Source organism: Pavona decussata, unplaced genomic scaffold (genome assembly GCF_977016875.1).
Source record: "Pavona decussata unplaced genomic scaffold, jaPavDecu1.1 SCAFFOLD_69, whole genome shotgun sequence".
Taxonomy (NCBI): domain Eukaryota; kingdom Metazoa; phylum Cnidaria; class Anthozoa; order Scleractinia; family Agariciidae; genus Pavona; species Pavona decussata.
Genome location: NW_028145488.1, coordinates 649,124 through 675,979, shown reverse-complemented (window position 1 = coordinate 675,979; position 26,856 = coordinate 649,124). Strand labels below are relative to the sequence as shown.

Sequence of the window (26,856 nt, the reverse complement as noted above, 5' to 3'; positions counted from 1 at the left end):
GGTTCGTGAAGTGTGGGGGCATTTTCCCTTCAAAAAGGTTCAAGATCATTTTGAGTACCTAGAAGGTTTGTCTGACCACATTGCCAAGTCAAACTGTTTGAAGCATCCTTCGGACCCACAGTTTAGAACCTTCATCGAATTGTGTCGCTACAAACTCAAGTCCGAAATACACGACTACATGGACAGAGAAACCTTGATGAAGATTGTAGACGAGTGTGGTAGAAGGACAGAAACATCCTGGCGGAACCATTCTGGTTGGGGTACGTTTGAAGAGGTCATGGCTATCGTCAAGGAATATAACGAAACACACTTTACGGAATTGATTCATTCTCTGGATATTACAGCTTTGGTTCTGTGTAGAAATCTCAGCAGCAGAGCGAGTCAGTTTTTTTTGAAGTACTTCCACCCCCGTCATGGCCAGCAACAATGATTTTGACTTTAGTCATCTCGCATCAATGGATGAAGTTAATTTGGATGATTATGACACTAATGATATGCTTTCGGAGATCGGTTTTAATTTGCCTTTGAACACACCACCAAACCCGTCTCCTCAACCTACAATTCCTTTGAATGTCGGTGCTGGATCCTCATCACTTCAAAGTCGAAGAACTACACCCAGTAATGTGGGTACGGGATCAACACCGACTCGACCCCCACAACCCTCGACATCCACAGGTGTGGGTACAGCTCCGCTCTCGGTGGCTACTGCTAGATTACGACCATACACGAACCCATCAGCGGGAAAAAGATTGCCTTCTCCCATTCACGTCTCCCCAAGGACAAGGGAAAGACAAAATGCTTCGGCAGGAAAACAACCCAGATCCTCGACACCGTCCAGTGATGGCGATGATAGCAGCAACCGTAGCAACCGTAGCAACCGTAGCAACCAAAGCAACCGTAGCAACCAAAGCAACCGTAGCAACGGAAGTCGACACTCATTCGGGCGTCGAATGAATCAAGATGAAATACAACGTCAATTGGCTCTGGAAGCGGAACGACACGTGCAAGAAGCCAGAGGTCGTCATGTGGCTGGTGTAACTACCACAAACACCATTACCACTACCTTTAAAGATGGGGGGAGACCTTCCGTCACACGCATTTCAACCAGTAACCGGTCGTGATATGGCTTGCAAGGGTGGTTGCAAAAGAAAAACGACCAGACATAAAACAAGATCTCGGGGTAAAAAAAGAAGGTCGCAGAGAGGTGGAGCTTTGTACAGATGAAAACCCACTATTACGGACAAAATAGCTGAAGGAGCTTCGATGTTTCTGTCAGGTCCTGCACCCTCATTTTTTACCTTTGCCACCAAGGGAGCTTCTCAAATTCTCAAAGGTTTTAAAGACAACTATAAACCCGTGGACGACTATCTGGGTATCGGAAAAAGGTTTAAATTCAGACGTTAAACCATCTCCCCGGCATTTTCTTTTTATCGCGATGCCTTACAAGCGGAAGACTCGTAAGACGAACCGTTCTACCAAACGTAGGACAAGAAAGCATAAAAGAAATGGACAAAGAGGTGGGGCGATTCCTCTCTTGGCAGCCGCTGTTCCGTTTTTGACGGCAGCAGCCAAAGCAGGATTGGCCGGAGCTGCCAGTGCTGGGGCAGGTTACGGGACCCGAAAATTGCTACGTAAGATGGACAAACCCAAGAAAAGAAAGCGTGCAAGACGGTAAAACATCATTTGACTATCATGGCTCGACGCGTTACGTTCGCAATGATTGCTCAACCACAAACAGAACCACTACAAGGTGCTGCGGAGTTGACCGATGGTCAAAAACGGTATGTAGAGACGGACGCAAGGGAAAAGCAAGAAAAAGCAAAGGCAATCCCTTGGCTTCTGTGGCTTTAACGAATAAAACCACGTTAAGGAGTATTTTTTTCAAACTACCGTGGGGTAAGACACCTCTGTATAAGCTACTGGGTAAAAAGACGCGAACTCTCAACAAAAGAACCACCTTTGTAAGCTTGATGAAACACATCCCCAAAGCCAAGACTACCATCTTTGAAGTGTGTGGAACGAAAGGTTGTCACGGATACACCGAGCCTCGGCGTAGAAAACATAAACCTTTGGAAGATTAGAATTGAAACATTTTAAAACATGAAGTCATTGAAACGACACCAAGCTTTTTTACAAGATGTACTTCGCGAAGCTAACCGTCACAAGCGGGAAGTAAAACTTCAACACGCCAAGGCGGATCAAATCAACGCCCTAAGTGAGCTTTCGCTGAATCTTTTGAAAAAACACATACCGGTCCCTTTGGACACCGTGGCAGCTTTGAAGAAACATAAAAACGCTTTGCGACAGTTGGGACAGCGTAGATTGTCCGTAAAAAAGAGGCGCAAGGTGCTCTTGAATCAAAAGGGAGCTGGATTCTGGTCCGGTCTGAACGGGTGTTTTCAAGCATGTCATATCAAGAAGAATCGTTGAGACAAGTGGTTTCCTTACTTCAAGACTCAAACAAACACAGGGACGAGTTGGAAAACCAGTTGTTAGATTACGAAAAAGCCTATGACGATTTGAGAAAGGAATATCAAACTCTTAAAGTAGGCATCGTGTGTTCCGACTGTCAAACGCGTCGTCTCTGCGAGGGGGATAAACACTGTTCGGGGTGTGCGCGCCTTAAAGTGAGCCTCGAACGACAACTCTTCGAAGCGGAGGAAACTACACGTTATTGGCAGAGGTGTTACAAAACACTCTTAGAGAAATGGCATGAGAAATGATGATGGTACCTGCCAAGGATTACCAAAATCTTGTGGATAAATACAAGGGTAGAATTACCGAAAGCACCCTTCTCAACAAAGCGGCAAAAACTGCTGCTGAGAGAGAACTGATTTTAAAGGATCCCAGGATATCAGCTTCGACGGCCCTAGCGTTGACGAAACCCAAAGCAAGAGAAGTGAGAAAGCTGACTCGTCGCATACGTACGGGAAACGCCTCTTCAGCACCACTGCCGCAGGAAGATGACGATGCCATGCTTAATTCACCCATCGAAAACTCCCTGAAAACACTACTTAAACTGGCAGAAAAAAATTGACAAAGCTAGACAAGGAGGAGGAGGACCGAGGAGAAAACTACCCACCACACCTACACCCGCTCTAAAAAGACCCCCGTCGTCGATTCCACGTCCAATCAAACCTCACCCCCCGACAACTCCAAAACCCCCAAATAGGTTTCAGAGAGGTACCCGTCCCAAGACTGAACCGAGAGGTGGATTTGGAAAAGCCTTAAAAGCAGGATTCAAAAGTGGTTTAGCCAAACACTTTAAAGTCGGCAGACAGCAATCATCCGATTCTGACGAAGACGATGGTCAGAAAAAGAAAACCCCGCGTGCCGTCAGGAGGCTCAGACCAGAACCGGGGTGGGACGACTGGTACGAGGGCAAAAAAACGAGGCGTCACCTCTTGCAGGAACTCAAAGAAAGTGAAAAAGATTCAACGAAAAAGCAGACGCGGCGTCGGAAAAAACCGTAAAGCCAAAAAAGTCATACTTCAAGACGGAAGCGGATTTGACATTCCAAAACTTTTGGGAAAAACAGGCATTGAATTTCACCTCCCCTACCATAATTTTACGGGACTTGGAACTCATTTGGAAAAGAGATTGGCCCGAGGGGATCGCGGCATTAACCGGTTGGATGAAGTGGCGAGACAACACGACGTTGACTACAATCAAGCTAAATCTCTCAAGGACAAACATGTTGCCGATAGAAAGATGATTGACTCTATCAAGGCCTTTCCCGGGAAGAAAACCCTCACAGAGAAGATGGTCAAACACATCATGAACACTAAGCTCAAACTCAAACTTTAATGCAATGACGTAGAGGGACCTAAAAACATGTGTTGTAATCGAAAAGTACATAGTCCTACACTTTCATCTATCCATCTGTAATAGACTTTACAACCGTCATTTCTCATTAGTCTTATAGCTTGATTCTTTACAAGAAGATACATCAGATCTATTTCTCTATGATAATTGTAATCAATATTGTAATCAACATAATAATGAAACCGTTTTTTGTACCAGATTAAAAAAAGAATACTAGCTTCATCGAGTTTATTACACATCCTTTTTAATTCTAGACGTCTTTTTCCTTTCATTCTTCTCAATTCAGCAAGATTGATTGTAATATGTCCTTTTAGAATTCTTTCTACCTATAAGGAATTTAATAAAAATAAATGAAACAAACGCTCATTCATGTCTGTCTCATAATCATACCAAGGGGGTCTTTCGTTACAAAATGATCTTTTCATATCCCACACGGCTTCGCGAACAGATAAACAGTACATCCTATCTATTTCATTCAAGTATGTAGAAAGTAAATGTTCCTTGATAAATTGCTTGCTAGCAATAATTCTTTCGACTGCTACGAGACGGAGAGTGGATTCGCAGTAAATGGAATGCGAGGCTCTTGCGGATATGGGAGAGTAATACCACAAACGCACAATCTTGTAAATCTAAATCCAAAAATCAAGAGAGTTTTTAAAATATAATTCATCTACTTCTTTTTTCAAAAGCAAATATCTCATCAAATGGTCCGTGTGTAACAACCCATCATCGTATTGCACCAAATAATTCCACAATTTAAAACCGATCTGTTTGGCGGCCATAACTCTACCCGCTGACAGGTGAGGATGTCTCTCTTCAATCCACGTAAGGGGGATGTTTTTTAAATCAAGAATCTACAAATCAAATACATAATTACAAATATTACAATTATGTGTATTACAAATATGTGCTTGTTCCCTAAGCACTAACCTATACATCCTCATAAACTCATCATCCAAAAAGACGTTGCGAGGTGTACATATATTTTCAGGCTTTTCACCCGCAATTCTAATACTAAGTTTTTTATCAAAAGAGTTCCAACTTAAACAGGTTGGTACAAGCAACAAACAGCAAGTAGCATCTTCCACCTACAATTTAAAAATGAGTTTGTTCTCTAAGGACTAATTCATACATCCTCATAATCTCATCATCAAAGTTTGGGTATCGTGTAATTTCAGGCTCCATATCCATGATTCTAAAACTAAGTTTTTTATCAAAGGTACTCCAAGTCAAATAGGTCGGTACAATCAGCAAACAGCAAACCGTCTCTATTACCTACAATAATAAATTTGTAGTTTAGGATAATGATGACAACACTTATGAGGAGAATCTTCAACCAGCTTATCGTACATAACGAGCATTTCAAAATACAAATTTGCATTGGGACGAAATTTCCGACAGTAATTGGTACCCATGATTCTTTTACTCAAAATTTTATGATAAGCGTTCATCGTGTTGCATCCATCATCCCACACCGCTGACAGGCAGTTATATGTGTCGATAACCTAAAAAGGATAAGTAACAGGTAAACAATGTCCTCTTATTCCACGACCTAAAGCTTTAAAAACATATATTTCGACCCGCATCCTTCTTCTCAAGTTTTGTTCTTGGTATTTTGGTATACTAATTTGGTATTCAACTAAAAAAGGCACATAAAACGGTATAAAACGATGATATTCATTCAACAGAGATCGACCAAGCTTTCTTCCTTTACGCATCCTCTTGTGAGCAAGTCTTTCGTCATACCATTTATCCATCCAAACATCATAAGGTTGTGTTGTATAATCAGCCTATACAAATTGCAAAGCGTTAACCCACGTATAAACTTTAAACATATCTTTTTTTGGTGCACACATGACATACGAATTACCACAACATTCACACAACACACTATTCCAGTCATCTCTCAAATCAATTACATCTTCATTCCATATCTTAAACATTCTCTCTCGCGTGACCTCTCTAATCGATTCATCTCTTTGATAACGCACTACTATCTCGTCCCCAAGTAAGCGTCCAATGTACACCAGTCCGCTCAACTTTGAATCAAAAGGACCCAACAAATATGTCGTCAGACCATCATAATCAGCTCGCCAAAAATCAGTCTAAAACAAAAAATCAATAATATTCAGATTTTATTGTACCAAATTCAAAATCCACGTCTAAAATTGCACAATCATAAAATGATCTGTTGCAACAAACACACTCTGCGTCAAACCATACAGGTCCCATTTCATTATCCCATATTTCCTCCATTTTTCTTTCTCGCTCAACAGATGCAGCATAGCCAGCACAAAACATCTCCATAAAAACTCCTCCCATTCGTTGCCCCCACCACCCAATCTTTGAAAGTTTACGATCCATCACTCTCAAACCTGACGCGTCATTGCTATACCACCAATCCATCTACAAAAAAAATCAAAAAATCAAAATAGGATTTCGCAAACGACACTCAATCATTCTCCATTTCAAACACAACACGCGCAACCCTCATCTAATATATGCACATACATCCGTTTACGTAAAGCTCTAACATATCTACTCAAGTGGGATCGCATTCGAATACAGCCTCTAGTCGTCAAACGTTGGATAGGTCCTGGGTAGGTTCTTGACTTTACACCACTCAAAAATGGACAATGACACTGTAAAAAAAATTATTTTACATAACGATAAGCCACCGTGTCAAACATCCCATTACCCAAACATTTTTGACTCAATGTCTGAATATGGTTACCCTTCATGATAACTCCCCTAATACCCGGTCTACAATAACACGCGTGTGCCGGTGGAAAATAAAACTTATTAAACAGTTCGTCGGAAAGGTTATGTTTAAACATTTGAGGTACATATTCCGTGTATGATAGATCACAACAAATACATCTTTTCGGATAAGCCGCCGAATACAAGGCTTGCCTTTCGTTATACAAATAAGCCAGGCGATTGTGAAACAAATAACCATCATACAAATAGGCTTCCATCCACTCCAAATAACGATCCCCACGTTGCAATCCTCCAACACTTTTAACAGAAATACGGCAATCTGTACCGAGCTTTTTCATGGTATTCATCTACAAAAATACAAATCATTTAATATATCTGAATGATTTCGAATCGAACTTTCCATTTCCTAAACATTTTTGACTACGGGTCTCTGCAATTAACTTATTGCGCCATTTTATATATCTAAAACCTCTAACAAAAGGTTGACAATAATATATATGAGTATACTTAATATAATCGCCATGTTTATAGCCGTCATCGCTTCTTCTTGTTTTCATTCTATCCTCCAAATTATGTCTAGGGTTGGGTCTTTGTCTCACTAGCCAATTCTTTTCCTCCTTACAACATTCACAAATATCGTTATATACACGATTTTGAACGAGCACCATTCTTTCTCTGACAACAAGACTACTATTGCCGTAATAATAGAAACGGTGCCACCAAAGATTGTATCTGTGTGATCGTTTTAATCCTCCAACAGCTCCAGGTGAGATACGACAGTCAACATTGGCTGCAGATAATGTTTCCAACTAAAAAAAAAATCAACGATTGACAATTCTAAATGACACATTCGAAATGGAACCGTCTTCCAACCTCTTTTGACTAAACGACTTATAATAATCTTGTTTGTATCCCATGAAAACGCGTGCCCGTGAAATAGGATCACACCTTCTTGGCTTTTTGTGTGTATTATAACATAAAATGGGTATGTTAAAGTACACAAGTTCGCTTCCAAAAATCATTCGCTTGTGTGCAAAGCAACAATTACATACTTTATCATATTCATCCAACAATTCAAATCTTTCATAAAACTTAAGGATATAAATTCTTTGATCAACACGAAATGGCGAAATTTCCTCCATGCTTTTCATGCTCCTCTCTTTAAATCTGTACCATCTGTAGACACCACCCACACTTGAAACGTCAATACGGCTGTCAGCGTCGATTCTACTAAAATTTTTCATCTAAAACAAAATTCAAAGACTAATTTCACACGGCAGACTAATTTCACACAGATATCTTAAGAGTAATTCATGACTAACAGGACGTCTACATATCCTACACACATGGTGGGTACCCAGCAAAGGCCAACCACTCATAAAATACCGACACCCTATAAAACCACACTCGTGATGCCAACAACGTATTAATCTCTCGCGACGCTCCCCTTCCCTAAAACCTCTTTCGGTACGTACAATAGAATATCCTCTTTCCTTAGCATCAAGCGATCGTAAACTCAATCGTACATCCTTTTCCGTGATTGCTTGAACACCACACTAACAAAAAAAAAAAAATAGTGGTGTTCAAAAATTAAAAACACTTATTTTCTATATCTCACCTTATATCTCCAATTGATCAAGACATTCCTGGGGTGGTGTCCATCGCAGTCAGGATTATTGGAACAAGTGCAATCTCCAAAAGACATTACATCCGCCATAATGGATTTCCATTTTGCTTCGTGTTGTTCTCGAGCGTGCAGCATGACAGATTGTTCGTAGATTCTTTCCTGAAGTTCCTGAGGTAATCTATCCCAGTCGCTCTCCACTCCTGCTTTCAATGAAGCCATCTTAATGTCATATCTTTCCAGATTTTCTTTGGATGCCAACACCATTGGTCGTGACTCAGGCAGCAATGTCATCTTCAAATCAAATTTGACCCATTGTTCCTTTGTCCTAAACGTGCGGTGTGCGTTGTCGATCATGGCATACTTGCGTTTCCTTCGATTCTTGTGTAACCCCGATGACGACTGACGGTAATACGCATCTTCATTACTCCGCTTAGGAGGCCGACCACTGGATAAGCCACTCTCGCTATTGGAAGCCATATGTAAGGCAAGAAATGAATTTGACACCACAAATACACAACACGACTAATCAGAGTAACGACACGTCCAATCCTCTTTGCCTTTGAAAACATCCCTTCAACAATTTTCACGCTACATAACACAACGTAATTCCTTTTATACTCTCTCCTGACCGAGAGAAACCTGGGTACACATTGGGGGATGGGTACCCTCCAATCTCACATGATCTCACATGATCTCACATGATTTCACATGATCTCACATTGATCTCACATGCTCTCACATGATCTCACATGATCTCAGACCCTATAAAAGAAGGACCGCGCTTTCTCAATCCACTAACTTCACGATGGCAAATGAAGATTCGATGATTGACTGGTCCGACGATGATGAGTGGTGTCATGAGGTGGATTTGGATCCTGTGGTGCAAGTCGGTGGAGGTGAACAAGCCCTCTTTCATTTCAACCTTCAACCCGCTCAGCAACCACGACGGTGGAGAAACATCGTTCAACGTTCACGCTTCAATGCAAACCTACAACAACTTCGAGCCCCTATCGAAGGAGATGATCTGGGTGGGGAATTGGCTGATGCCATTCATCGCGCGTTAAGACACACCCTTTCGGATCAATCACTCAACCCTCAAGATCGAATCCATTTCACACTTCAATCAAATGCCTTCTCAGCTTCAAACAATCATTGTCATCAATCCGTACATTTTTTCGCACAAGAAGTGGAAGACAACACACCTCGTTTTGGAACCTACCTTCAACAATTAGCCAAACAACTCAACTCTAACCAATCCTTCGACCCTGACGGAAACTTCAGTATGGATGTCACCACAATACGTATGCCACCAGCTGGTAGTGGTAAAACCAAATATGGTCCCGTCAAAGCCGCCGTACGTGGCATAACCAAACGAAGTCGTATATCAATCAAGAACAAAGACACCCTTTGCTGTGCGCGTGCCATTGTCACCATGAAGGCCTGGGCAGACGAACAAAACGGAGAGACACCTGTGACCAGTTACCAATCCCTCCGTCGAGGTCATTCAATTCAAGCACTCAAAGCAAGAGAACTCCACACTCTCGCAGGTGTTACAGAAGGGGCGTGTAATTTAGAAGATATTGCCAAATTTCAGACCGTCTTAACTGGTTACCAAATCAAAGTCTTGAAAATGGGTCGACCTCACATGATTGTTTACGCTGGTCCCGTTGATTCCACCAAACTCATTCTCCTCATTCAAGACGGAGAACACTTTGACGGATGCACATCTTTTGGTGGATTTCTCAACAAGTCCTATTTTTGCCACAACTGTAACAGAGGTTACAACAGCGAAGACATCCAACACCACAGCTGCAATAAAGATCAGTGTCAAAGTTGCTTCAATCGCAACTGTACAGATTTTTCCGATGCCGTAAATGGTACCACTGGTGTTCGTTCCAAACCACTCGCAGAGTGTCAAATATGTTGTCGCAAATTCTACGGGCAACAATGTCTAGCCAACCATTCCATCAAAGGAACCATCAACACCAAGAGTGTATGCGACTACAGTCAATACTGCCCAGCTTGTTGCAAAAATTATCAGATCAAATACAAACGTGATGGAAAACCCAAAGGTCCTCGGAACAAATGTGGGTGGGCTAAATGCAAGAATTGTGAAAAGCATGTGGAAATCTCTAAACACCTTTGCTTCATACAACAAGTCGATGAAGACGATGATCTCCCCAAAACCAAGAAAGTGTATCCAGCTGATGTGGCAGGTCGTGTTGTCATCGAACAAACCGATGAGTATGTTGTCGTTGAAAGAGAACCCCCGTTGTTGGTGTATGCTGATTTTGAAGCCATTACTGATGTAGGTGGAGTACAATCACCCATCTTGATTTGGTATGAGACAGACGAGTCAGACGATTGTCAAGTCATCTATGGTGAAAACTGCACTGACAGCTTCATGGAATCGCTTGAAGATCTCGCTGTAGATGTTGACGCTGATGACAGAAATGTGATCGTCTTCTTCCATAACCTAAAGGGGTACGACGGTATGTTCCTGCTGCAACACTGTTATGAAAATCATCGAGAAGTCACAGGCATGGTTTCCATTGGCGCCAAAGTGTTGTCCTTTCGCAGCGACCGCATCACGTTCAAGGATTCACTCTGCTTTCTTCCATTCCCGCTGTCCTCCTTTCCCGCAACATTCGGGCTCACAGAACTCTGCAAAGGTTATTTCCCACATCTCTTCAATACTGACGAAAACCAGACATACAGTGGTGCTATGCCTGACGTTTGATACTACGATCCCGACGGAATGTCCTAAAAAAAGAAAGAAGACTTTCTACGGTGGCATGCCAGCAAAGTCGCCAGCAATTATGAATTCACCCTCGTCAACGAAATGAAATCCTACTGTGAATCAGACGTCAAACTTCTCAAAGCCGGTTGTCGTTCTTTCATCGAACAGTTCAGACAGGAGGCCGACTTCAACCCCCTCGAAAAGTGTATCACCATCGCTTCCGCCTGTCATCGTTATTGGCGAAAGAAGAGATTAGAACCGCGCACCATAGCTGTCGAACCTCCCCAAGGATGGCAAGGTGCTCAGTCAAATCAATCCTTTCAAGCAAGACAGTGGCTCACATGGAAAAACAAACAACTAAGTCAACCTGGTGAGGCCACAGCTGACCGTATACGACACGCATTCAATGGTGGGGAAGTACGTGTTGCCGGTTATCTCGTTGATGGATTCGACTCGTCAACAAACACCGTCTACGAATACAACGGTTGCTTCTTTCACGGATGTCCTCGTTGTTACCCTGACAAGCGGTTCCTCTGCACAAACAAAAGGCCTGAATTATCCCTCCAGGATTCCTACAGTGCAACCCTTCTCAAAGCTGACAAAATCCGCGCAGCAGGATTTCATCTCTTCACTGCGTGGGAATGCGATTGGAAACGTGAATGCAAAAACAACGAGACACTCAAAACGTTTCTTGCTTCACAACATTTCGTTTCCCCGCTTCGCCCCCGTGATGCCTTTTTCGGTGGAAGAACCAACGCCGTCCAGCTTTATCATCATGTCGATGACCAAGAAAAAATCCATTATCAGGATGTCACTTCCCTTTACCCCTGGGTAAACAAGTACAAAACATATCCTGTCAAGCATCCCGACATCATCACCACAGGATTAGAAAATGTCAACATAAATCAATTCTTTGGGTTGGCCAAAGTCACCATCCTTCCACCACGTTGGTTGTTCCATCCCGTTCTTCCCCTTCGTCATGGTGGAAAGCTCACGTTTCCGCTTTGTCGCACCTGTGTCGAAACAGAAATGGAAAAACCCATGCAAGAGAGGACCTTCATTTGCAAACATAGCGTGGAAGAAAGACAACTCGTTGGCACGTGGTGTACGCCCGAGTTACAAGAAGCTGTCACACAAGGGTATGTCATTCTAACCATTCATGAAGTGTGGAATTTTCCCCCTTCAAAGCAAAAAGAGGGTCTATTCAAGCAATACGTGAACACCTGGTTAAAGATCAAAACAGAAGCCAGTGGCTATCCGGGTTGGGTCGACACCCCCGCCAAAAAGGAAGAATACGTGGCTAACTACTCGCAAAAAGAAGGCATCAACCTCGATCCTGTCTGCATCGCAAAAAACCCCGGAAAAAAAGCCACCGCCAAGCTTATGCTCAACTCCTTCTGGGGTAAATTTGGTGAAAATCTAAACAAAGCCTCCACCATTGCCGTGAGTGCACCAGACGAGCTTTATCAGGTTGTTCTCGACCCTCTACGCGAAATCACCTCAGTTCGAATTTGCAGTGAAGAACGCTTAGAGTTAGTCTACAATTCCCCAAACGATGAGTGTGTAGAAAACGGCAAAACAAACATATTCATCGAAGCTTTCACAACATGTCACGCCAGATTGAAGTTGTATTCCTATCTCAAAACTCTTCAACAACAAGTCCTCTACTTCGATACAGATTCCGTCATCTACCGTCAACTTCCCTGTGAACCAAAACTGGATGTGGGGGATTACTTGGGTGAATTAACCAACGAGTTATCCGACGGAGATCACATCGTCGATTTCACATCGGGCGGCCCCAAAAACTACGGTTACGTCACAGCCGAGGGTAAAGTCGAATGCAAAGTGCGTGGATTCACACTTGGAAACGTGCGTGGTGCAAGTCAGCTTAATTACCCCGTATTAAAGCAAAATGTCATTGATGAAATCACATCACCCCAAGCAGAAAGGAGACAAGTGGATGTGGTCAACCCCTACTTTTTCACACGCAATGCTGCCACCAAAGAGCTACGGGTCATCCCCAGAACCAAACAATACGGATTGGTGTTTGACAAACGGGTGGTCAACCCAAACACTTTCGTGTCCTATCCGTACGGCTATGCGGACCGTGACAGTGATGACATGAATCTTGACTGTGTGTGCGATCTTTTTGATGGAGAACCATGTTCACAACACAATTGACATTGAAAAAACATTTTGTTGTTTGTAAAACTGTTCGGATTATTGAAAATTAAAGACTGTTCTGTGACTAATCATGGTGTTGCATGATTTTTGGGTTGACCAACCCCCCTCGCTGGCGGCCATGACACTTTCGATTTTATACTCAATCCTGATTGGTCCAAATTTGAAATACTCGATCCTGATTGGTTGTTACCTCTATCTACCCCCTTAACTACTGACCTGTAAGACACAGAGGTTTCAATACGTTTTTAGCAGACGGCAAAAACTGCAAAGTAGGCGGCTAATGGAAGTTAAATTTTACTCTAATTTTATTAATTTCGGTGAAAGTAGGCGGTGAATTTAGGTCAATTTGCTTGATATAGATGGCAAATTTCACCGGTTGCCTGCTCTTATAGAAACCCCTGAAGATATACATTAAGTTTTCCTTTCTGGTGATCCCAAATAATGACCAATCTTTACCTGGATAGAAAATACCCAAGCCTTCATTGGTTTTTGAAATTATCCTTTATTCACTTACCAGAAAACAGGTAGACTGAAAATCCTGGATAAACACTCTCCAACCACCTGAAACCAATATCCAGGGCACTCTGTGTGAACCAGGCATCCTGTTTCGTGTCTTCTGACCACAAGTCGATTACTTCGATATTTCGCTGACCCTCTTCCACCTAAAAGGAATATAAGAAATGGTTTAACGTATTTTAAAACAAGCCTTCCAGTCAACCCAACCACAAAAGAGTGATTTTGACAAACAAAAAATATCACATCACTCCTTTAACATACAAATGCCAAATAGAGTAGCTCTATTACCTACACTAACGTCAACAATGGAAAATAAATTCCTATTCCTGATTGGATCTCACATGAAATGATACAATGTAACGACATAGAGAAAAGTTCATGTATAATGTCCATCTGTAATGAAGAAAAAAATCAGCTCTCAGGTTAACCCAGAATATATTTTGGCTCCCAACCTTAATTAGTCACATTTAGGAATACTTAGGTTTTGGGCAAAAATGAAATACTGGATCAAACTAGGTTGATTACTGGTTTATCCTGAGAACAAATATCACCTACAACACATTAATCAAAAAAATTAGTTGATAAAATCTACTATTTTCTCCACAGACCAACATCCAAGTCTTCTAAAATTTTAAAAACAAATACTGTAGTAAACCAACTGACAAAAGTAAATTATGGTTCACAACACATGTAGTTTATTTACCTGAGCAATAACAAAAAATCCATGAAGGGAGATCCCTCTTTTGCCATACCATTCACGCTGGTTCTCCCTTGTTCTCATTCCAAGCTCAACCTTCATCTTGTAGTCAATTATGACTACAATTTCACCGGGTGAAAGGTTGTCAAGGATGTACTGATAGTATCCACCTTGGTGTTTGGTGCGGATCAAATGAGCCAAATACTCTTCATGATTTGATACTATCTGGTTCCAGGACTTTGAAAGCGAGGCCTTCTTCTGTTGATCACCAACCCTCTCAACTGCTTCATTAACTTGCTTCCTCAACTCATGAAACATTTCAATTTCTGAGGAAATGTATTTGTGTTCAGCCAAACAATCTCCAAGAGCATAGTCAAGGCACAATTCAGCACAAGGGGAATGCCTCTCAACCTAAAATCCAAATAAGTAATCCCGATAAGTAAAACTGTGAAACTTTCTAGCTTTCACTGAAGCTAGGAAGACAAATGTAGCTTATTTACTGTCAGCTAATTGTACAAGAAGGTCTACAGATTAGGACAAGAGCAGACTAGTTCTTTTCTAGCTCTCAAAAATAAGGACATCATTATTGCAAATCAGACATAAGTTACAAAGTATAACAACTGAACTACAAAGGTTCCCTAAAAGAATGGGATTTCATTCTAAACATTTCTGTTTAGCAATTCAGTTTCATGTTTGCAATAGTTGGGTGTGCATTCTAAATGTCCAATGATGTATGTGTTGTTGTTCAATTTCATCCTTGGTTTAAAATTGATTTTCCTCTGTTTCAAACATGCCATCATTCATAAACAAAACAAACAATCATAAAATTCAAACCGCGGATAAAATGGAACCACAACGTGCTATGTAATGATAAACTGTCATAGTGTACCTGCTTGCCAAATTTCATCTTAAGAAACTTTTGATAGTTTCTGCTGTCTTTCACAAGCTGGGGATGTGAAGTATCCAATACGCCTTGGTTCTTAAGGTCATCAAGGAGAGACAGGAGCAAGTCAAAGTTGGAATGGCCAAATCATCACAAAGATTGCAGAGTCCAGCAAGCATTGAGTTTGATCTAAAGTTCTTTGGAATGTGAGCATAAATATAGCTTCTCTTGACACCATTTGGAAACTTTAGCTGGTATTGTTGAACCACATCTTTTATATCACACTGCCAGTAGCGAACACCAGTTTCTTTCCCATCCACAAGAACACTTCTGCACGATGATGGCCGCGAGATATCATCCTGGTGAAGGAATTCCTCAAATTCATGAATTACCTCAGGACTGACAGCCTGCCTGGTGAAATGGAGTCCATCTTGAGGGACACCGCCCCTGCCAAACAATATAGAATGTACTCTAGGTGCTGTAATGGTGCTCCTCGAGCAACTAAAGTATGACTGCAAAACTGATTGGCTGAAGTCCCATGCCACAATTGAAAGAAGCCTCCGTCGTTCATCCCCATATGTACTCACTCTTCCAATAACTTTTGCCACCTCAGTTCTACTCTTCTTTCCTTGTACCTCTGCTCCATTCAGTTCCAATTTGCTATCTTTCATGCTCCTGCCAATCAACAATTTCTGGGAAACTTTTGCTCTCTGAGCCCGAACTAGCTTGCTTTTTTCGCGGTCTTTGGATTCCTTGTAATCCTTTGCTAATGATTTCAAAAATTTGTCATCCTTTCCAGTTCCAGAAGGCTTTGAAAACAAGTCTTTGTATTCACTCTGGAATTTTTTCGATTGCATGATGTCTCTCATTATAACATGAGTTCCAGCCTCACCCAAAGACGTGTAGCTTTCCACAAGATTGTTTATTTTGTGTAAGATTTCAGATCTCAACTCACGTTTTCGCCACTCTTGAAGAGACTCGTAGCTAAAGCGACGATTGTTTGATTCGGGGAATTGACATGCTTTGTCTTGAGGAGGCTTTGTTCCGTCTACAGCCAATTCAAGATCGTCTTCTGTCTCTATTTGATGAAGATCTACTTGTGGGTCAGGGTCATCGTCGCACATTTGTGGATCTTCCTCTCGTGCATCAATTGTAGCTAAAGAAAAACCATTTCAATTACTACTTATATAATTCAGAGCATACACAGGACTCGCACGGAAATGACGCAAAACCTTTCACACCTAAATTTCAAGAAATCTAGTGAAGCTCACCTCGAGTACTTCGCATCTTCTTTGAAGCCGAATTCTTTCTCGGCAGAAAACACAAATCTTTCTCTTCCGTTCTTTATGTCCAGAGGAGCTCCACTTCCCTCTGCAACATAATTTTTCTTCCGCGTAAGTTGTGTTGAACAACTGTTTCACGCTAGGGTCTCCGTGACCCCACTCCGCATGTTGCGGGCAGCAACAAATCTTCTTAAAGGGCATTCGGCCGACGATAAAATGCCATAAAAATGTTGTAACTATGATATAAAACTTTGATAAACTCTGATATATAGATTTGATGAATACAAACTGAAGAATTGGTCGGATGAAACTCCACGAAAATTATCTCATGAAGACAGTCCAATATGGCGTCGCGCGTGGCCCAGCACATTTCGGTCTCTATCTTTTGATTGGCGCATAGAACAATGGCCGAACTTGGCCGAGAGAGAGAAACTAGGGGTATGGGGAATAGGGGCTCCAAAAAAGGCGTTTTTTTTCACTTTTTTCTTTGTTTCTTTCGAGTTTTTATGATATTAGCCAATGAGATGCGTCGATTTAATTAAAATTAAAAATTAATAGTTCGCACATTTTAATTACTTTTGCCGTGGGCCTGCTTACCTCTTAGCCGGACCATTACTTAATAACACTTTTTCTTTTTTTTTGTTCAAGTTTCTACATTTGTCAACAATCATCTGTTGTAAAATTCATTGGCTCTCTCTTCCAACTGGTCTCCAGTTCATCCTCAGTTCGTTCAAAATAGGTGGCCAGATGAGCTAAAGAGAATAAAAATAGAATTTCATTAAGTAACAATAAAACAAGGATCTGCGACCTTTATACAATTTACTTAAAGGCAATAACATTTACTGTGTACATGTACACTCACTGTGAAGCCTCCGGCACCTTGTTGGTATCAATCACCAAAGGGTGCTGCCTAACAGAGGGTTTCTTTTGTTTTAGCTGACTTAAGCCTTAAATTATGATGAAACTACAGCCGAAAGCCATGGCAAAGACCATTAATGACAGGAAACAGCACTTTGATCAGGGTACCCTGCCAATTCTCATGCAAATTCTGCCACCTTCAGGGGGTTCACCAACAATACCGGCTGCAAGGATGGAAGAACCAAGAAAAGAAAATTGAGACACACAATACCCTGGGCCAATACACTTTATTAGTAGAGTTATCCAAAAATGACATCAAGGAAAAAGGAGGGGGAGGGGGTGGGTTATATCTGACGAAAAAAACCCTAAACAACAACAGCACTAGTTAAGCAAACAAACGTCAAGCTGAACCTAGTCAGAAACAGGAGTAAACAATAGACTACCTGCAATAACAAATTAGCTAGGGCAAGTTTGCAAAGTTCGGCAAAGTCACAAGTATATCAATACGCCCAATTCTGATCAAAACTTGTGGGGGAGGGGGGGGGGGGGGCAAATGTTGCATGTGCGGACTACAAATGATGCCATTTGCTCCCTGAATAAGACCCCCTAGCAGAAGGAGTGGACGGATGCCGCTTCCCATCTCCATGATTAACCTTGGAGGGAGTTGAGCAAGCCATATGCTAACATGATCCCGAGTAGGAAGAGCAGTGATGCACGTAGTGGTAAATGGACAGAGGGGAGGTGCAACGACCCCTATTTCAAGAAATACAAACAACCAAACTTCCAAACGATCCCGTGGGCTACCAATTGAGCAGGTGCAAGGGAGTGGAAGAACGTACGGAGGAACCGGCAGCATGGAAGTTGAACAGCTGCATGTTCATACACGACTCGGGACTCGACGGTTCGGGATCCTTGGTCCAAATTGGCTGGGAGAAGTTCACTCAGATCAATGTACTTCCCAGCCAAAATCTGCAAGACCAACGTTGTGGGAACCGGGGAAAAACCAGGCCCAATGATAAAGGGTTGATCAACCATTGGTGAGGGTTGAACTGTGCCTGCCACAGCGACATCGCAAGATGCCCCTAACAGTGAACTTGCTGCGCTCATGGCAGACCAAGAAACGGACATCATGGGAGTGGCAAAAGTAGAAATAAATGAAGGCACAACAGAAGAAGAGAAAGGTCTACTTGAAGGTAACGGTCCAGGTAAACTCACTGAACATGGTGTACCACCCAAGCACTGAACTAGGGAACGCCCCCAACAGCACCAACGAGTGGGGCAGATGAACAGAGTGTCGCACTAGGAGACAAATCTTTCGCCTTTTCGGCTGCCAAAACTGCTTAAATGGTCTGCATGATTAGGGCAACCATGCACGGGGAAATGGCAGCTCCCGAAGTCGCCACGGCCTGCCCGGGAGTTGATGAGCTTGATGCTGTTGGAGCAATAAACAACTGCGGCAGAGACATGTCCAAAGGAAGAGATTCCTGAAACGCAAACTATATGCTGTTGTTCCTGGAGAGGGAAGACATACTGAACAACGATAAAACACTTGACAAACTACACAGCAAAGGGCACAGAATCGACGAAGAACAATGCAAAGGCAAAGCAAAGCTTTTTTCTGCAACTGTACACCCAGCATAACACCAGCAAAATGGTTGACATCAACTAATTTTCTTGAGGCCCTGCAAAACCCTGGGACCGCGTTGCCTAAAGTAAAGGAGTAGACCCCTGGCCAGCACTGTCTTGAGTTTAACCTTGCTTAAATTACATTTACCCCCAGTAGGAATATTAGAATATGAGAATTCAGTTTGCAAGGCTAGAAACATTGATAGCAAAGGTACAAGTTGAGGAAAAACACAGTTGCTTGTTACTCAACATTTCTGTAGATTGTTGTCCCCTCAGTTGCTCTCCTATATGCTTCTATAGCCCTCTCATTTTTCGTAAGGTCCTTGCTGCATACAAAGCCCTCTTACTGACATCGTGAATCCTTGTGGCATTTGGAATGATTGCCCTATTTCAACAGTAAAAAAAATCAGCTCACAACTGACCTTTTTTATGTGACATTTCGTACTACACATATCAATCAATAAGAAATAAAACCAACACCTGGAAACTTTGGTGTTGCAAGTTATCCAGCACAAAGTCTTTTAAAGCATCTCTAACATGATTGCTGGTTTCAAATACAAGTCTGTCTCCGTCTTCATTGTCAGAATCATCATCATGGTCACAGTCATCATCATAAAAGTCACCTCTGTCGATACAAATGTTATGCAAAACACATGCTGCAACAACAGTTTTCGTTAGGGTTGTCAGTTTCTGCTCATTTTCTTTTTTCATTACAATTCGCCACATCCCAAATGCATGCTTGACTACCCATCGTACTGTAGGTGCTAAATTTTTTGTTAATTGTTTTGTTCTCGAGTTGTGTCCCCTGTCTGAGTACAGATTTCATAAGCCACCTGTTAAAGGGATGTGCACTGTTTCCAGCGAGAAGAAGGCCGAGTTCTACTCCATTTATATCCCTTGTCCGACAAGCAAGAATTTGCTTGCCTTTTTCCAAATCGTACAGTCCACTTAGTCTAAGAACACGGGCATCATGTATGCTGCCAACTGGATAACCAACAGTAACAAGGATGAATTTTAAATTGGAATCAGCTATGGCTTGAAGGTTCACACTATAATGCTGCTTACGTTGAAAGCAATCCTCATGAAATTTTGGTGGTGCATTTATCGGTATGCATTAGCTATCTATGTCTCTGACAAGTTGAGGTATTGCATACATCTCTTCAAACTCGTTATCTTTTTCTGTAATTTCCTACCTTGTCAACGATGATTTGATGAATTGATCTTTCCTACGAAGAGGGGCTTTGTTTGAATTCAATTCAGGTGCATTTCGCCATGACTTGTTACTTGACTTGTAACTCACAGCTTTTGTAATTGTTGCCCGTTTCAATTCTCCACAATAGAGACCTTAAAATGGAAGTTTGGCCATCTTACGGCGAACGCGGTTTGCGGTTAGGGGTTTGCGGTTTCACGTTAGCCGTCTGCCCATATTTGGGACTAAATCCACGGGTAATAGCACTTGTGATAAGGCTTTGGAGTTATAATCAACTATAATACCGAGAGCAATGACTGTTGTGCTATCCGGCCAAAGTAGATTAAGAACGTGGCAATACCGCTATTTCATACCATTCCTGATGTGTTGTGGCTTTCTGGAAGCAACTTCTTTAGCCAGGGCAAGATCATTTTGTATGGTTGGCCATCTGAACGGAGCCATCTAGCAAACAAAGTATGCATTCACATATCATCAGAAATATGCTTTTGTCTTACTTTGTTTATCGTAGTTTAACCACAAAGTAATCCGACTGGCAAAATAGTTACAACAGCAAATAGCCGGTTGCCATGTTTGCTTTCAATTCATTCGTTCGTTCACTTCTATTTTAGCTGAGAAATCGTCTTCAAAATTACGTTTCTATGAAAAGGAATTCGATAATTTATAAGCGAAATAGTTCTAAAAAGTTGTATTTCCTCTCAAACGTGGGATTGTGATGTTTTAGGGTGCAAAAAAACTTGCGGTAAGAGCATGGTCTTGTTGTACAAACGTGAACCTCAAACCACAAACCTGAAAGCAAGGTACTGGTCACATGACTTCTTCACGTTCGTGGTTCGCGGGAAATGCCAAAACACCACGATCTTAAGGTCTCTAATGCTAAACCAACCCTTTCTTCTACATCGATTGGCACTTGCATGCACATCTACTCTTACAAGGTCACATAAGTATTCAAATGTTTTGTGAGTGACGCAAAAATGTTCCTTCCAAAGAAAATACAGTGCTGAATTAGCTATAAGGAGGCAAAACCAGTTCTGTGGTCGAGGCCAAACCCAAGCTCTTCTTTTCAGTTGTGGTATTTGTTGCTACGAAAGCCCAGCCATGTACCTAACCAACATGCTATGGTTTCGCCAGCTCATTGTAAATGCTTCCTCCATTAAAGTGAAGCAATACGTTTGTTGACCATGAAAGACCGCTGTCGCAAAAGAGGGAAAGTAAAAAATTTAAATAAGGTATGCTATTCAAATGTTTTGAGGTTGCATCAAGGAGGATTTCAGGGCACTTCCACAATGCTTTGCACGCAACTATATTGTCAAAGATCGTTCCTCACCTGATCTTGCATCTGAACGTGGCCAAGATGGGTGTGGTGCAACTCGCACCGTGCTCTGAGCATCCATCTAATGTTTCAAAACTGCTGTATCTCCATTGTATCGATCTCGAAACGAAAAAGTTTACACCAGTGTCTAGTTTTCCTTGCCTGGAACTTCACACACAGTTTTCCCATTGAATTGGTCTTTCAACGTCTCTGTTTCTTTCTATTGAGTGTGGAGTCGGAAAGCTAGCCTTCTGCTGCTCAAAGCCCTGTTCTTCAGAAGGTCAAATCGTCTTGTTATTTCGCAGTAATTACATTAAGTGTTTCCTAATTGTAGAGCATACTGAAGCTTACATACAAGGAAGTTCTATTGAAGACGATGTGTGCACATACAATTTCAATAAAATGATTGATGGTTCAATTTTTCAATCAATTCATGACAATTCAGTGTAATTTTACTTTTGACTACACTTACAGAACTTACTGCACAATTTTCCTTCACTTCATCTTAAATTCTTTTAGTGAAATGGATCAGGAATCGAATTACAGTTTGGTGAGAGGCTGGGATAGGCACCAAACCAAACCCGGAACAGAAATGCAGATAAACTCTTCACTGGGAACGACGTGTAGCTAGTGTGAAGCTAGCATAGGCAGCAGCGGAGATGAGCTTGGCGCGGTTGTCCAACTGTAGGAGATATCCTGGTGAAGGGAGAAAAGTCAGTTAGTCAGTGTCATCTGGGAACTGTAATCGACTCAATTGGTTGGCGTGTTGATTAAGTTTTCCTGGTAAATGCCGTGACCGGAGGTGAAAGTTATAACGAATGCTTAACCAGAAAATCTCACGCAGCCATGACATAGTGATAGAGTTTTTACACGAGCCGTTGTTTATAAAAGCCATAGCCAGGGTATTGTCAGTCTCTACGCAGACATGTTCATTCACTCTTGCCACCTTCCTTCTGTTGAAGGTCCTTGAAGAAGAAATTGTATTAAATCTTGGTCCTTCTTGGCCACAAACCAATTTGTACTGCTCGAGTGCATGCCCACAAAAAGTACTGTGTTCTTCTCTACACAATCTGTCAGTCAGTGAATCGTAAGTGTTTTTACTAGTGCCTCCTTGCACTGAGGAAATGCTGCTTCGACTTCTGATATTCTGGGGAATGTTAGCCAGTTGTTGTTGTTGTCCTCCGCTTCCAGGTCAGTAATGAACACCTGTTCGTGGTAATTGATGTTCATCAACGCCAGCTCAGACTCTTGCTCGCTTGACATGGTCGACCTCAGGTATGTTTTTAACCTTCTTAGTGTACTGAATGAGCGCTCACATTCAGCTGACGTTATCGGCAACGTGCACAATATATGGATCAGGTGTGGATGTTAGGAAAGAACTCTCGATCGCATGCTGCAAGTGTCTGAACTGCACTGGTGGGAAGGTCGGCATCCTCAGTGCTGCACCACTTTCTCTTCCATCGCAGGAGCTCAACATCAACCACATGAGGAGAAAGAAGGTCGTTCTCATAAAACTCCAGCGCTGCTTCAATGTCAGGATTTCTGTCTCCGACGGCTACCAGCTAAGGAAGAACATTAAAGAGGCTTCACAAGACAGCACCATTGCCTGATTTCATACTGTGGGGGTCTGGGTACGAGTCTGTGTATTATGGGTTATGGGACTCAACACCCACATAGCCGGAAAGAGCACACCGCACTTTACAACATTTCCAAGTTTGGTGTTAATCAAGCTAATATTAGGAAAGATACAGCCATTAAAAAACTCCAAATTTTACTAAGAAATGTATGGAACGCCGGACACACGTCTGGCGTTCCATACATTTCTTAGTAAATTTTTAAGTTTTTGAATGGCTGTATCTCGCCTAATATTAGCTTGATTGACACCAAACTTGAGGATGTTGTAAAGTTCGATGTGCTCTTTCCGGCTATGTGGGTGTTGAGTCCCATAACCCATAATACACAGACTCGTACCCAGACCCCCACGGTATGAAATCAGGCAATTAGTAGGAAAACCACCAGCTCGAACAACACCAATGGATTGTCTACTAATTTCGCATGCATTTTTGCTATGCACACACGTGCATCGTGTTACACAGGAGGACAGGGACAGGGTGTTTTCAGAAGTAGTTGATTTTTCATGGTGCTGTGTTTCTGGCAAAAGAAATACATACACCTTCTTACAAGGAAAAGACGACATTATAGCTGACCGGCCACGCACAGTTCATAAGGGTTTCCATCACTCCAGTCAGCTGGGATAATCTCCTGTTTGCTGAAAAGTCCACATTTTTGGCCCGCTAATGAAAAACCTAATAATGTTAACTCCGAAAAAAAAAAGGTATGTAGCTGGGTACTATAATGTTGAAACTCGTCTTCAACGTCTACTGTTTTTCCAAATTTCAGCTAATTCTATCGTTGTCCAATTTTCACCCTCCACAGTTTTTGAACTCGTCACGAGACAAATGAAGGGAAAAATCTCTCACATTGTACTTGATAATTGGTACCTCTTTCTAAAAGCAATGTGTAACTATTCTTGATTGACATATTCTTGTTATTCTATACAGACAAATCGTCCTAGTCAAATAAGAAACCAAGCATAGACCATTGCGAGCAATGTGTTACCTCAACCCGTAGTCTTGAACTTTCAGTCTTTACTGTGCTTCCACTTCCCTTGCTCACTATTCCCTTGCTCACTATTTCCTGTAATTGATTCATACAATTATATCAGTCAGCGAAAACCTGAATATCAGTTACGAGGGGTGGGACCTCTTATAGAGGCTGTTTCAGGGATGCCAGTAAATACTTTGTTCCGCGAATTGGCGACAAACGCTAGGTGTTTGCATCTATATTCCGGGATTTGCCTGAAACTTGAGAAGGACAGAACAAAATTGGGACTTACCAACTCATCATTTACTTCAAGTAGAAGTGTTTGATCCAGGTTGGCTTTTGTGGACGAGAGCTCTTCTTGCATCCTGCTGATAACATGAAAGTATAAAAGGGGGAACAGTTTAAAGGGTAACTGTTTTTCTCTCGAGAAAATTGATGGAAACATAACGTGAATTATTTTTACACAACAAACCTGCAATTGTTTAGAGACTTTCTTCTGCTTGCGGGATTGATGTCGTCGATAAGAAACTCCATTTCTCTTACTTTGCATAGGAGCTTTGGGAATTAAGAAAACAAAGTTAATAAACAAACAATTTTAGTTTTCAGTCAATTGCCTTCCATGCCCCCCCCCCCCAAAAAAAAAAACCAAAAAAAAACAAAAACAAAAAGAAAAAAAAAAGGTTAGATGACCGAAATTTTCCCTCCTGAGTTTTCGATTTAAAGTTATCTTGCTCCCGTTGTGCTTTTATCCTTTCCCTGTTGGAGTTCTGAAGACTGGCCTGAAGCTAACACACAGAGGTGTAAAACAACAATATGTAGCAATTATTCAACGAGGGCGCGCTGGATATGTTATGACACATAACCAATGACCAACTGATGAATGATCCTTCAGCTCATATCCAGCAAGCCCAAGTACAATTATAGTTAAACCCTACGTCACACAATTAAGAATCTGAACAAAAAAAAAAGGTGAAGGAAAGGAAACATTTGTCAATCACAATCAAAAGGGCACGAAAACCTTTCGGTGTTTTGCAACGTTGCGGGGCAAAGTTGAATTAATTCAATGAACGTAGAAGCTTCACTTTTGGAAACTAAGTGCGCAATTTATTAGCTCTGAACTGTTGTAAATGGTCAGCGGTGGATTTGTAAAAACTATTTCACTCATTGCTTGATTAAAGCGGATAAAACAGCTTTCACAGACTTCATGTACATTTACAAGCCGAAGAGAGCGAGTTTCAAACAACGGCGCTGTGTGCGAATTTGATCATACTGAAGAAAGATTTTCAGTTTCTTTTGATGAACTGGAACAGTGTCTCACCAAAACTGGCCAGAAACTGGATATGCGAGGGATATGCAAGAGAGATACTCAGGTTATGATTTTGCTTTTCTTCCATTTAAACAACCTTCAACACTAACCTCATCTATGTTTCTTTGCAAGTCTTCGTTTTTTCTTTTCTCCCTTTCATATTGCTCTCTTCAATTCTGTTAAACATAAGTTCATTTGTCATATCATATCAAGTATAAAGTAACCATCAGAAGAGTAACCATATGATTCCACGAAGAGATCAGTAATGTGAGCAAAGAGAACACTATTTAACACTTTTTTATTTCTCCGAAATTTTTATTGCTTTCTCCCACACTTTTAAGGGTTTTGACATTAGGTTACATGCTCGCCACAACTACTACGGTCCACTGTTTCTAAAATTCCTAGCCCTGCCCTGTTGGCGCAGATTACTTAACAAAAAGTAACAAAGTTATAGGCAAACGGCGAGCTCTGAAGTCTTAGACATAAACTAAGTACAACATATTCTTACATTATTAATTTCAATTTCCGTAAATTTGCTGAAATTGGGGTTGCTAAGTTGGGCCATATGTTCATATTTATGCAGGTCCTATGAAAAGAAAGAGAGAAGTCTAAAAGCTCTGCGCGTGCCATCCCACCACAACAATCTTCTCCATTTCAATGCTAACTGTATCGATTAGCTTAGATGAATTCTTTTCATTGTGTTTATTGCTTCTGAGTAAGGCAAAGATTAATGTAACAATGGTTGCAATCTAACACGATGGACATAAAAGAATTTGCCTTCACAAAAAACAAGTTACTTACATTCACGTTCCCGTGAATGATGCTGTTGCTTGCCTTCCATCTTTTGAGAATATCCTTCTCTTTGGTGGGTTCATCTTCAAGGGAATCCCCTTGTAACTCGTACAACTTTTCTCTCGTAGAGAAAACAGTGGTGACAAAATCTGGAGTATCATACTTTTTTCCAGGTGGAAAAAGAGCCTGTTTTTCATCACGTGGCGCTATCGGCACGAACTTAGCCACAAGATTTGTAGTTTCAGATGAGCTTGGATTTTGCATTTTTTGCGGTTTGCTGCTCTCAAATGCTCTCTGGTTGTCTGAAGTTTATGATTATATGTATGGGTCGACGCAAGGAAAAATAGATTTGAGTGTAACATTCACGTAGTTTAAGGCACAAAATCGAAACCATAAAAGGCAAGGGTGTGAGTCTGTAACCCACGAATACAGGATTTACCTAAAGGAACTAGGCGTTTGCGTAAGTCTTACACAACAGGATTTGGCCACAAGAAATAACTGGGAATAATTAAACTAACTAAGGTGTGTAAGGAAACTAGAAGATTCAAGAAAATAGCTAAATGATGATTAATACAGAATAATTAAACAATGCACTTGTTTTTCAGAAACACGTAACTGAACAAAAGAGATAAATTTACCATCAGTAATGGATTATATTGATAGATTGCGCCCTCA

The 26,856-nt window shown here is 41.5% G+C and overlaps 1 protein-coding gene, 1 long non-coding RNA gene and 1 pseudogene across 3 annotated transcripts in view; 1 reads left to right on the top strand and 2 right to left on the bottom strand.

The window, feature by feature from the left end:
* LOC146477662 (uncharacterized) overlaps nucleotides 1–16,055 on the bottom strand; it is a 41,205-nt gene extending 25,150 nt beyond the window's left edge. Inside the window, exons 1-3 of the mRNA XM_085113021.1 lie at nucleotides 15,200–16,055; nucleotides 14,317–14,721; nucleotides 13,612–13,759 (exon numbers count right to left, since the gene is read on the bottom strand). Of these exons, the coding sequence (XP_084969147.1) occupies nucleotides 13,612–13,759; nucleotides 14,317–14,721; nucleotides 15,200–15,217 (571 nt within the window). The 5' untranslated portion in view covers nucleotides 15,218–16,055. The remainder of the gene's footprint in view (nucleotides 1–13,611; nucleotides 13,760–14,316; nucleotides 14,722–15,199) is intronic.
* The window catches only part of LOC146477661 (uncharacterized), a 72,119-nt gene extending 54,513 nt beyond the window's left edge, over nucleotides 1–17,606 (top strand). The window contains exon 3 of one of the 2 annotated variants that reach the window (XR_014865295.1): nucleotides 17,413–17,606. This is a non-coding gene — a long non-coding RNA (uncharacterized LOC146477661). Of the gene's footprint in view, nucleotides 1–17,124; nucleotides 17,180–17,412 lie in introns of those variants that run through there. The other variant, XR_014865296.1, reaches the window with a different exon arrangement.
* A 637-nt stretch (nucleotides 17,607–18,243) lies between these two features.
* LOC146477660 (uncharacterized) lies at nucleotides 18,244–22,742 on the bottom strand (annotated as a pseudogene).
* Between the last annotated feature and the right edge of the window lie 4,114 nt (nucleotides 22,743–26,856).